This window comes from Austrofundulus limnaeus, unplaced genomic scaffold, assembly GCF_001266775.1.
Source record: "Austrofundulus limnaeus strain Quisiro unplaced genomic scaffold, Austrofundulus_limnaeus-1.0 Scaffold108, whole genome shotgun sequence".
In the NCBI taxonomy this organism is placed as follows: Eukaryota; Metazoa; Chordata; class Actinopteri; order Cyprinodontiformes; family Rivulidae; genus Austrofundulus; species Austrofundulus limnaeus.
In genome coordinates this window covers 805,537-816,740 of record NW_013952510.1, presented here as the reverse complement: position 1 = coordinate 816,740, position 11,204 = coordinate 805,537, and the positions used below count along the sequence as shown (strand labels likewise).

Below are 11,204 nucleotides of genomic sequence, written 5' to 3'. Positions count from 1 at the left end.
GCGCAGTGTAGGTCAGACTCATCTACAATCCTGCCAAGTTTCATGTTGATCGGGGCAGCCATTTTTGTAGTACGGTTGACCAAAAATCACTGAAAAAAAAAAGAAATAAAATAAAATAACCTTACGAAAACAATATGACCCCTGCTTACGCTTCACGTGCGGGGGTCATAATAATAGTTATTTACCTCTGAAATAATTTTTTGCTTTCCATGTCTGAGAAGTCTCCTATTTTGTTGTCTGAGCAGAACGATGGGCAGAAGGGGGCAGCATTGTTGTGGACATCCAGCATCTCAGTCAATGACTGTTTTAAAATCTATATCATTGAGATTTAAGAACATTTATCAACAAATGTTAGAACATAATGAACCAATAAGTCAAACAAAAAACAATTCAAGACATTGTTGAGGGAAGACCAGAGAAAACAGATGACGTCACCCAGATGAAGGAGCCCCTCCTGAAGGCAGGCTTGAGAGGGAAGCTCACCTGGTGGTCCAGTCAGTTCCTGGGGTTTGAGCCTGGAACAGGAAGTCCCTTCCATGTTGGCCCACTACCTGCAGAGAGAAAGTAGGTTGCTAGACGTGCAAGGATGAGGCCTTTGGCATGACTTATTTATCACAGAGCGAAATGGATTAAATTAGTCATTTTTAAAATGTTGATTATTTATTTTCACAAATATTGCAAAAAAATGTCGCTGCCTTGCAAGGCAGACAATTTATATAACTTTAACATCCATGATATTTGTTCATGTACATAATAAAAAAACAACCAGATCTTAAGATCTAATCATGATCATAAAGTACCACTATTTAAACTCAACGCAACTCGTAAACTGTATACCTCCTTTTGTTTTTTGACTACTCTACTTCTTCCCTAAAAATGATCTATAGGTGTTTCAAATGAATATGTGTTGAATGACATTCCTGGCAGGGTCAGCTTTTAGCTTGTCACAAACCTCTGACCTGTTGACATCAGTTTTTCTTTCTACACTTGAAGGTAAATTTAGAGCCACTTTCAAAATGTTTCTCCTCTTCAAACACGTGTCAGAGTTTCTCGGGTGGTCTTGTGGGAGTCTAAGGAACAACCCTACCCCTGTCTAATCTAGATGCATACTTTATGAAGAGAGAGTCCTTTTTTTAGCAGTAAGTATCTTACCTGCAGCAGGTAAGCCCGAACAATGTCAGTTTGGAAAAACTTAGCTGTGATCAGACACTTGAGTTCCAGATGAGATCATAATCAAAGTAGATTGTTGCTGTTTTAAGTCAACTGTATTTTAAAAAAAAATATATATATATAAGTAGTTTATGTAAACATTCATTGTATGGGCATTTAAACCACTTTCAGTTTTGCTTTTGTGTTGACCCACAGTTGTTTGCTTTAAGTATTAAACCTTGTTTCCCCTTAGTGAGGTCGTTCAAGAACCTACCTGCACCAGGTAAGATGCTGACTACTGACAACCTTTCTTTAAACCTTCACGTTAAAATAAACTATTTCAATTTTTTCTATTCAATTTTCAATTAAAAAATTATTAGTTTCATTAAAAACAAAAAAAAAACTATGTACAACAGAAACTAAGAAAATACACAAATCAAAAAACTAACAAAGCTATCTTTTTGAAAACAAGGTCAAAACGTTTTAATAATCCTGCATGGAAATGCAATTTTATAAAAATTCAAAATATTTGCACAACACTTTAAAGCACAGTTGAACTTTATTCTATTTAGCTGAATTTCTACGTTCAAATTTTTTTTTTTTACCTATAAATACAGTTTAAAAGCCGTTATAAGAGATTTTACATTCACTGAGTTTCAACTGAATTCAGCAACACGAACAATACTCTGGCTTGAGTGTTTGACTTTGGCAGGGTTAGTATTGTGACAGTGAACACACCGTCTGTCTCTTTTGCATTATGGGATGCATTGACTGTCCACAGCCTGAGGCTTGTTTTTACCAACAACAGAAYGAGTCTGATCAATACAACGGCCAACTGGAATCCTATATGACCCCCCAGTCATAAAAGCTGTCCCCTAARTGTCCACAGAAAAGAAAAAAATGCTGATAATAAATGTCTTTGAGGGATTGTCAAACACAACATGAAATAATCAAGTGTTTWATTGCACACAGGCAGAATATCATACAAACAGGACAAACTATTTATTTAACTTTATTCTGAACCTTTGTTTGTTTTACCATAAAATATTCAACTAACCATCTTCTCCATGATTATTGTTGTACATTAATAAAGTTGTGTTTATTTCTTAGATTTAGTCAGAAACAAATGCTCACTTGATTTTTTTCTTTTTTCTTTTTTTTGCAGGATGCATAAAGAAGTTATTTATGCCATTTTCTGTGTGACGTTACAACTTGCAGAGGATGGAGGGAGGATGTGCAGTACAAAAGGAAAAAAAGGAGCCAGATTAGATCAATACAGTAAAGATGAGGGAATCCCAGGGGAAGGAGTTGGGTTTGTTGCCATCTGGCCTCTCTGAGGTTTCACTCTGTCACAAGTTTAATAACTCCATTTAAACAGCAAATTCACAATGAAATGAACAATATATGCACCCAGCTGCTCAGACCCTTACAGGACACACACACGAACAGAGAGAGAGAGAGAGAGAGAGAGAGAGAGAGAGAGAGAGAGAGAGAGAGAGAGAGAGAGACTGTTTTCTTCAAATTCACTCAGAAATACAAAACATAACAGGGAAACACAACATGATATCTCTTCTCATTCCAGTTATTGGTGTGAGTGCTCTCAGACTAATTCAAGGGCTTCCTTGGCTCGTCATATGATGCCTCTGCAGCCATTACAGTGCATTAGAGGGYGAGCTTGCATGAAAACTGTGGACGACATTGTCAGAGTTGTTSGTGTTGCTTTATTGTTGCTGATGCATGAGTGATGGGTGGGCTTCTGTTCTCATCATTTATTGTTAGGCTGATGGTCCTCTGTTGCATGTGAACAAACAGTGTTGATTGTCATTGTTAAACCTGTTTGTCCACCACGTGGAGGCAGTGCTTATAAGGCTGAGTTTACCTGAAACACTCTGAAGAAGTCTCTTGGAGGAGAGGCGAAACATTTCATTTAAGAAGAACACCGTCCAGAGGACTTAATTTTATTTTCTACCTGGATTACTGAGATGCATTAAGATAGTTTAATAGGAGTTAATATAATTTGATAAGTCCCAAATAAAAGACATACAAGATGACATTTGACAATACAGATAAAAGCACAAATAAACTGTTTTACTTTCATAATAATACATTAAAGAGATTTTTACTCTAACAATTTAATCCTACTCTTRTCCTAACTTTGCCCTAATAGTAACCATTAACTCAAATTTAAGATCTAATCTCCAAATCTCGAGTGGTTTTGTTCTGCTCCCATGAAGTGAAGCAGACTTTCAGTCTTCGGACCTCATAAATATAGTTTAAAAACAGAACAGAAGCCTTCTCCTGAAACCTTAGACGGGACACTGAATGTCTCACAGACCACCCATCTTCTGTTAAATCTCTGAGAACAGATGGTCAGAGCTAGACGGAGCACATCCGTGATTGAGTTTCATTACCTGACGCAAGTTAACTTTCACATCCTTATTTTACTCATTTAAATTTAATACMGGCACAGGAAAGATAACGGCTGCAGACAGTAACCAGGGAAATTGCGTTTTCATAATGACTTTGCTGAAATTTCCTGAAGAAGCTTAAACTGAGTTGTTCAAACTTAAAAGCGGACTAGCTACAATCTAAAATAGCAAAATGCTAGTTAAAAATAACAAAAGGCTAAATTGAAGACAAAAGTACCAAAAAGCTAACAGCTGAAAGTAAGTAGCACATGAAGAGAAAAACAAAGTAAGCATGCAGCTTTTAAGAGAAAAATGTTTCTGAAGAAACGTTTCAATAAAGAAGAACCCATCCAGAGGACTAACTTATTTTTTTTGATTTTTCTACCTGGATTATTGAGATGCATCAGGAAACTTTGAAATGTATTTCCCTTTTTCAGTTTCTTTTATCTTGTTCCCTTCCTGTCTGTCATTGCCCTCATGCAYTATTTATCCACAAATAGCAGCGCAGCTTCCTCTCTCTCTGCTCACCTGCTGTACTAATGTCCCACACAGCAGTTAGTCCTGACATAAATCTCAATGAGCCACAAAGATCCTACCCTTGGTCCCATATAATCTTTTACTGAATAAGACCAAAAGAYGATATAAAACTCTGATCCACTTTTCATTTATGATTTTAGTTACCCTCTTAGGGCACATCATCACCCTGTGAATGATATCACATGAGCACCAACTTGTTTAGTGACTTTCAATAGATGCAGGTACATTGGAATTGTTTAAAATAAAGTTATGAAGACACACAACAGGACTTTTGCGCATTTTGCTTCAGGGATTTTCAGTTTGTGAGGAAACTGGAAACCAGACAAACACTTGCAAACAGTTGTCAGGCTTGTACTGAAGGTGACTCGCTCAGAGCAGAACATCATGATCAGATCAGCCTATTTTCCATCTCCGGTGTCGTCTTTGTCCATGAGCAAATTGCCTCTTGTGAAGSTCTTTAAATGAAAAAAAAAGTGATGTGAAACTGATGTAACAYGAGTTATACATGGGTCTACATTGTGTCACAAGGGTTGGAATGGATCGTTCAATGGAAAAGAGTGATTTGGTGACATTATAAACGTCAGTGGGTGCATTCATACTGTCCATCCTCAGGAAGGTCTTTGGAGCTCTGCTTATGTGTCCTCTGTCCCCAGGCTCTGACCAAACTAGTCAGACAAATAGTTAACAGGAATCTGAAGCATCAATCTTTATTTTTCAAGCTCATCCTAAAGAGTCTGGCTATTTTTGAAGTCTCTGTCAAATTGTTATATTTTTAGCAGTTAGATACATAAAATATGAAAAACCGGCTGAAGTTGTTTTTCTTCCCCAACAGTCAGCCAAAAATAATGCTTTTAAAACAACTCTTTCTCAAAAATCTCATACTTTTATGAAAAAAAGGCCACATTAAGTCACCAAAGTTGAAATGGAAGAAATAGATCCTCAAGACCCGGTTAAAGGGGCTGTAACTTAGTGATCACAGCTCAGCAGACATTAGAATAGCTACATGGAYGTTATACGATTCAGAAAACATCAACAAACTATAAACAAACAGTATGAAAAGTGACAAGGTTTAGTGTTGTTTTAGAAGCTTGAAAAACCACAGGCCCATTTGGCTAGCTGTTAGCATAGCCTGTAAGACCTTATTTGCTCTGTGATCTAAATTTTCAGAGGTTCTCAAGCCGTTTGGGTCTGGGGACCCCTTACAAGGACAAAATTAATTCCAGGGACCCCCTCATAGTCCGTATGCTGTTTTAAAAGATAATTTATTATCATTTCAACCCCTAAATGCCATGTGAATATATATTTTTAAGTTTATTATGTTTGTTTTATTGGTTCATTGTTCTCCATGCATTTATAAAAATAAAAACCAAATTAACATTTTATTAAAAATTTTTGAGGACCCCCAAGATACCTCTTGCGGACCCCTGGAGGTTCAGGGACCCCATTTTGAGAACCTCTGTATGACTGACGTTACAGCCGATAAGCTATTTGATTGGATTCTTCAAAAAATGACCAGAATAAACATTTAAAAAGGYTGAAGCATATTTAGTGTTGTTATTTATTGGTCACATTAACCAAAAAGCAGGACAGAGTCGATAACATGACATCTGATTTATTACCTAATTGGTCTGGCAGTAAAAAAAAGAAAAAAAAAACTTTTCTTTTAGTGGCTTGTCAGGATCAACAACATCCTGGACCATAATTTGAGCTGTTAAAGATAGAACAAACTGCGTGCTCTGTGTGTGCGTGTGCGCGCGCCCTACATGTGGGCGTGGATTGGCTCCTTTCCCTGAAGCCGCAGAAGAGTTGAAGCGCTTCATGTGCCCGGTGCGAGAAGAGCGCACAACCCCAAATATCTACATATTCACTGCAATGTCTCATCCGCGTCGCTTGTTTCCAYTGACCGGACTGTTTGTGCAGCCGGAGATTCAGGACTGACTTCTCAGCGACTTGACTTTCTTCTGATCTCTTTTTCTCTCACACAACAACAAAGCTGAAAGAAAAAAAAAACTGATCGCAGCGATGACAGCTGTGATTGTTTCACCTCGAAGTTGCTGAGATTCGCATCCTTCTGCATCGTTGACTCTCTCCCTCCTCCTCTCCATGCAGGCTAGAAACAGGATGGAATTGGTTTTATTATCAGTGTTACTTGGACTGGTGAGTACAGCCTCTCCTACAATCTAAACATTTACGCAAAACTTTTACGCACGAGCAGACCAAATAGCGACGCGTTTTACGCGCGGTTTGAGTTGTTAGAAAGCTTCATCCTCACTTTGTTTTTTACTTTAAGTTTGTTTTTTTAACCTAATTTTGCTGCTTCATACGTAAACTGCTCTTGCACCTGCCGGCCCCCCGGTCTGACAATGAATTTAAAGTAGAGCGGATGTGAGCAGCAAGCAGCCATTCAGGTTGACACTTTATAGSTCCTCTTGCTTGGAGCTGCAGTTCCACCCGTCTCAGTTACGTTTGTGCCTGCGGAGAGCAGGACAATAACAGACTATGTGGCGGAAGCTCATCCTCATAAAAGGAGATTTGGACTTTCGACAAAGTTTGCTCGAGTCAGAAATAGTCTTTTACTGTTTGGAGCCACGAGCCCCTGTCAACACAAGGAAAAAATGAGCTCCAGTGATACATAAAACAGGAGCAGAATATTCACAGAAACATTTATTCTGATGGAAACAAGAAGAGAAATCTTYAGAGAATATACGCTTCAACAACTCAAAATAGTTCAAGGTTCTAATCTGATTTATTACAAGGTCCAGGARGGAAATAAACTTTTCAGCTCCACATCTGCAGACAGATCAATTTACCCTTCCACTATAACCAAATGAACACATGTTCGATGTGGCTGACCTAAAAGCTYTCATAAGTCTCAGAAACTTCTCTCTTGAATAGGGCTTTTCAACAAGCATTTAGATAAATTACCATCTGTTTCTGTGTTTTCCTGTCAGTAGAGCTCTCCTCTTCTTCCATGAAGCTCATGATTTAAAATGTGATGGATGCTGCAATCAGAAAACGACGTGACCTAAACTTGAAGTTTGGTTTCAGTGATTTTGGATGGTTGTTCTACCATTCATGCTATCGGTCTTATCAAACTGGGGTTGCATTTCCTCTTGCGTCCACATCCTGAGAGGCTGGGTCCGGTGAACCTTGCGCTTTTTAATAACACTGGCAGCTGTGGTCAGAGGAAGATGCAGCTGCTTAGAGGTGGTCTTRTGGACTTTAACTTCAACATGGAAATCTATAATTTTCAATGTAAACTCCTCAAACATGTTCTATTCTCTCTCAGCTCCATATTGAATGTGCTGCACACAACGATACCAAACTGGCATGTTTATTCCCTAAAAAAATAGAYRCTAATTAAGGTCAAACACTTAATTTAAAACATGCAATACAAAGATTAAGTCTCTAAGATAATCAGTCTAAAATATAATATTTCAGCATATTGTTTGTTTCTCTGCACCAGGAATGCATTCATTATATTAGACACCTGTTTTTAATTAAATCACGTTTCAGGAGAAACAAAGCGTGGTCCGTGTTTGTGCGTCCTGCTCTATAGGGAGCTGCATGACCACAGCTGYTCCCACTGATGGGTATGCATCCTCTGCTGGCTCAGCACATACAATATTGATAGACGCTGAACCCCCAACCTCTTCCTCCTCCCCACTTCCTCTTCGATCCACCGCACGYCCATTCTTCTTCTTTGCTTCCGGTCTTACTGGGAAGCAGATTTAGTAAAAGTCCGACAGCTTAAGAAGCGTCATCCGTGGAGGTCCGGATGTTACATGCCTCCATCTGAAAAGCGGATGGTTTTAACTGGTTGGAACTAAAYCTGTGTCCAGCTGCTTTGGTAAACATCCTGCCTTCCATCTGAGTTAGAAGATTGACTCACTTCCCTCACATTAAAATCAGCTTAAGGAAATGTAAAAGTCAAGCTCCAACTTGCTAAAAACTATGTTCATCCTTCTTTTTTTTAATCCACACAATGTTTACTCAAATCACATTACAGCCTCTAAATGATCTGTTTGCACGACTTAGCAAGACATTAGTGATGCACTTAAACCTCTCTCTTGGTCTTTAAGACAGAGTAATGTTGCACCCACACCTGGAGCCAAAAAAAGAAGGGTGAACAAAAAAAGAAACGAATAAGCAAATGCGAAGAGCTAGAACTTGGAGTTGATTCAAGTGTCATTTGGAAACAGGTTTGTTCACATGAGAGGTTTGTTGACGAGTTTGTTCAGATATATGTCTCTGTGGGTGTGCACACTTACAAGTGGGACAGTTGAGGGGATGGATGGATTTGAGGCAAATTTAAATGAATAATTGTTGCAAAATGGGACTGGGAGATTGAGCCCATGTTGCGGTTTTGAACAAAAGTGAAAATATGTGGATGAATGAATAAAAAAAACTTGAGGATGGTGTAGCTCTCAAGTTTTGTAGCAGGTATTTGCTGATGCTATATGACACTTTTTTAAATCTCCACTTGTCCACCTTTCTGCTGTCTTAGTTTGAATTGGTAAAAAAATAAATCCAAAGTCCAAAAAAAAAAAGTTTATTTAAGACCTTCAAAATGTGTGGAGAACTATTGACCAGGACAGCTTTAAAAGATTAGAAAAAGTCTGGCTTGTTGGTAAGGAGGTGTAAAGAAATAAGAGGTGGTTTGAAACTTTTGCACGCACAAAGCCGTATGTGCAACAATTATGGGATTTTTGTTGCACAAATGTCCCAAAAATTACTGAAAGAAATTTGGTCAAAATATGATACCAGAAAATTAATTTTTCCTTATTATTCTTAACATAATATCATCTCCAGCTGATGGAATGCCTCATTTCTTCCCCAGATGTTTCCTTCACGTAAAAAAATTGCGCAATGAATAGACAATTCGCGGTAATAACATCATTGAAGAACCCCCACAAAGAAGAGAACACATTGTTAAAAATGAGCAGGTGAACAGGCCGTGACACTGACGAGAGCCAGAGTAAATGAGCGCGCACACTTCCCTGAACACAGATGTTTGATACTTTRTGTCAGCTGACTCAGGTGTGCCTGAGGGGACGCTTGATGGTTTGTCAGCAGCATTCCACGCACACCTGAACCCTGACGATTTACGCCGAGTGCGCTGCCTTCAAATAAACACACTTGCATGTATAAGTGTGCGCACATCCTCCAAAGGCTGATAAATCTGTACTGTTTGACTCACTCTCACTTAAGATGCTCCTCAATACTTAAAAAAAGCTGACTCACTTGTTTCTCACTGCTTCATGATTGGAAATGATATCAGAACAAGCAGGAGTCATACCGGAAAGTGAAACAGAAGCTAACAAAGTTATCCTGCTAACTTGGGCCCAGACATGAAGTGTACGAGCTTTTGCACATTCTCCTGCATTTATGCATTAGCAGAGGCAAGCACAAACATCTTTGCCTGTCAACAGCTAAGATAAAGCACGCAGCAGGTTAGTCTTTGAAGAATGTTGGAGAGAAGAGCAGCCTAACCTGGTCTGGATGGTTGATTATGTTGCTTTCATTACTACATGACTTGTAAATGCTTACACAGGCTCTGCATGTGAGGTTGCAGTTTCTCATTATTCTGCATGTGATGCTTTAAACAAAGCAAATGCCCCTTTATGATCCGATGGGTCCAATCTGGTGCTTACAGCTTTCTATAACCCTGAGTTTTGTTTTGTAAATTGTCTTCAGTTTTGTACATTTAGAAGCCAGAGCAAGATAAGCAGTTCTGTGTTTTAGAAGCACATAAAGAAATTGCCTCCGGTTTTGATCCCCATCCATGAAACCCAGGGTTTGTGTGTCAAAAATAGGTTCATGGAAAAGACAAAAATAATCAAGACGGAGTTTGTTTCTGCTTTTTCTCGTGAAGTGACTGTTTGCCTGGTCTCTCTTTGCTGAACGGCAGGCCGGCGCTCTGGCCAATGAGGAGAAATGTTCCTCAGGGCAGTACACGTCGAGTGGAGAATGCTGCAAGCAGTGTCCGCCTGGCGAGGGTGTCGTCACACCCTGTGGAGCTTCTCAGACCGTCTGTACGCCATGCCTCGACAGTGAGTATAAGAAAAACAGCTGTTTGACTGACATGGGGGCAGATCCTGTGATGCACTGACTTGAGTGTAAAAAAAGCATAAAGTTMTGTGAAGGCAAAAAAGCTGAGGGGTCTCAAATGTAAAGAGATGGGAGAGTTCTCAACTTTGAGATGATGCACACATATAATGATAATAATTTATTTATTTTAATGTGCTCATTTCATTTAAAAACAAAACAATGGTAATGATGGTTTTGAGACCTGTGTATTTATTTGTTAAGACCACAAAAGATTGAATCCCATTATTCTAAACCAACACTGGATGCTGAATGTAGCTGAAACAGTCGAGACCGTCCAACAGATCTTCTAATCCAATGAAACTAACGCATGGGTTTGTGAAGACTATTCAGGGATTATGAAAATCAATAAAACCTGTTAAGCATTTAATTTCTGTAGAAAATCCATTCAAAGGCTTGTCAGATTTTCTTTTTACTCCTGCACTTGGCAAACACTGTTTCCTCTCAGCAAGAAGGTAGCAGGTTTGACTCCTGGCTTGGATCTTTTTTGTGTCACATGTGCATATTCTCCTTGCGCATGCATTGGTTTTCTCTGACTACTTCTGGTTTGGTTAATTGGTGACACCAAATTGTCTTGTTCTCTGTATGATCCTGTGATAAACTGGCAACTTAGGGTGTACCCCACCTTTTGCCCAGCGGCTGCTTGAGATAGGCACCAGCTCTTTGTGACCCTGAACAGGAAGAAGTGAGATGAAAAAAAATATGAGCGGGTGGCTGGATAGAACATTAGTTTGTTGTTGATGCTTTATCAAAAGTCAGAAAATCTAACTGTCATTATTATTCATCTTCTCTGTCCTCCCAAAACATAATCCATTTAAAGTTTGTTGAACCGGAATGATTTACAATCATCCTTATATTCATGACACGCAGCTAACACTGGTTATTGGAATATGMAACATAAAACAACACTGTAAAGTAAAATCAGTCTTAAAGGGGCAATATCATGTAAAATCAACCTTTTTGAGTTTTATATCATGTCATAATGTTATACTCTCATAAAAA

At 38.8% G+C, this 11,204-nt stretch overlaps 1 protein-coding gene and 1 long non-coding RNA gene across 2 annotated transcripts in view; both read left to right on the top strand.

The window, feature by feature from the left end:
- The first annotated feature begins 541 nt into the window (after positions 1-541).
- On the top strand, positions 542-2,380 carry LOC106521417 (uncharacterized). Its single transcript, XR_001310665.1, has 3 exons — positions 542-564; positions 1,407-1,432; positions 2,315-2,380. It is a non-coding gene; the product is annotated as an uncharacterized LOC106521417 (long non-coding RNA).
- Positions 2,381-5,893: 3,513 nt separating this feature from the next.
- Positions 5,894-11,204, top strand: part of ngfrb (nerve growth factor receptor b) — a gene marked incomplete in the record, with an annotated part of 33,598 nt that continues 28,287 nt past the window's right edge. Inside the window, 2 exon segments of the mRNA XM_014013945.1 lie at positions 5,894-6,251; positions 10,006-10,147. Of these exon segments, the coding sequence (XP_013869399.1) occupies positions 6,198-6,251; positions 10,006-10,147 (196 nt within the window).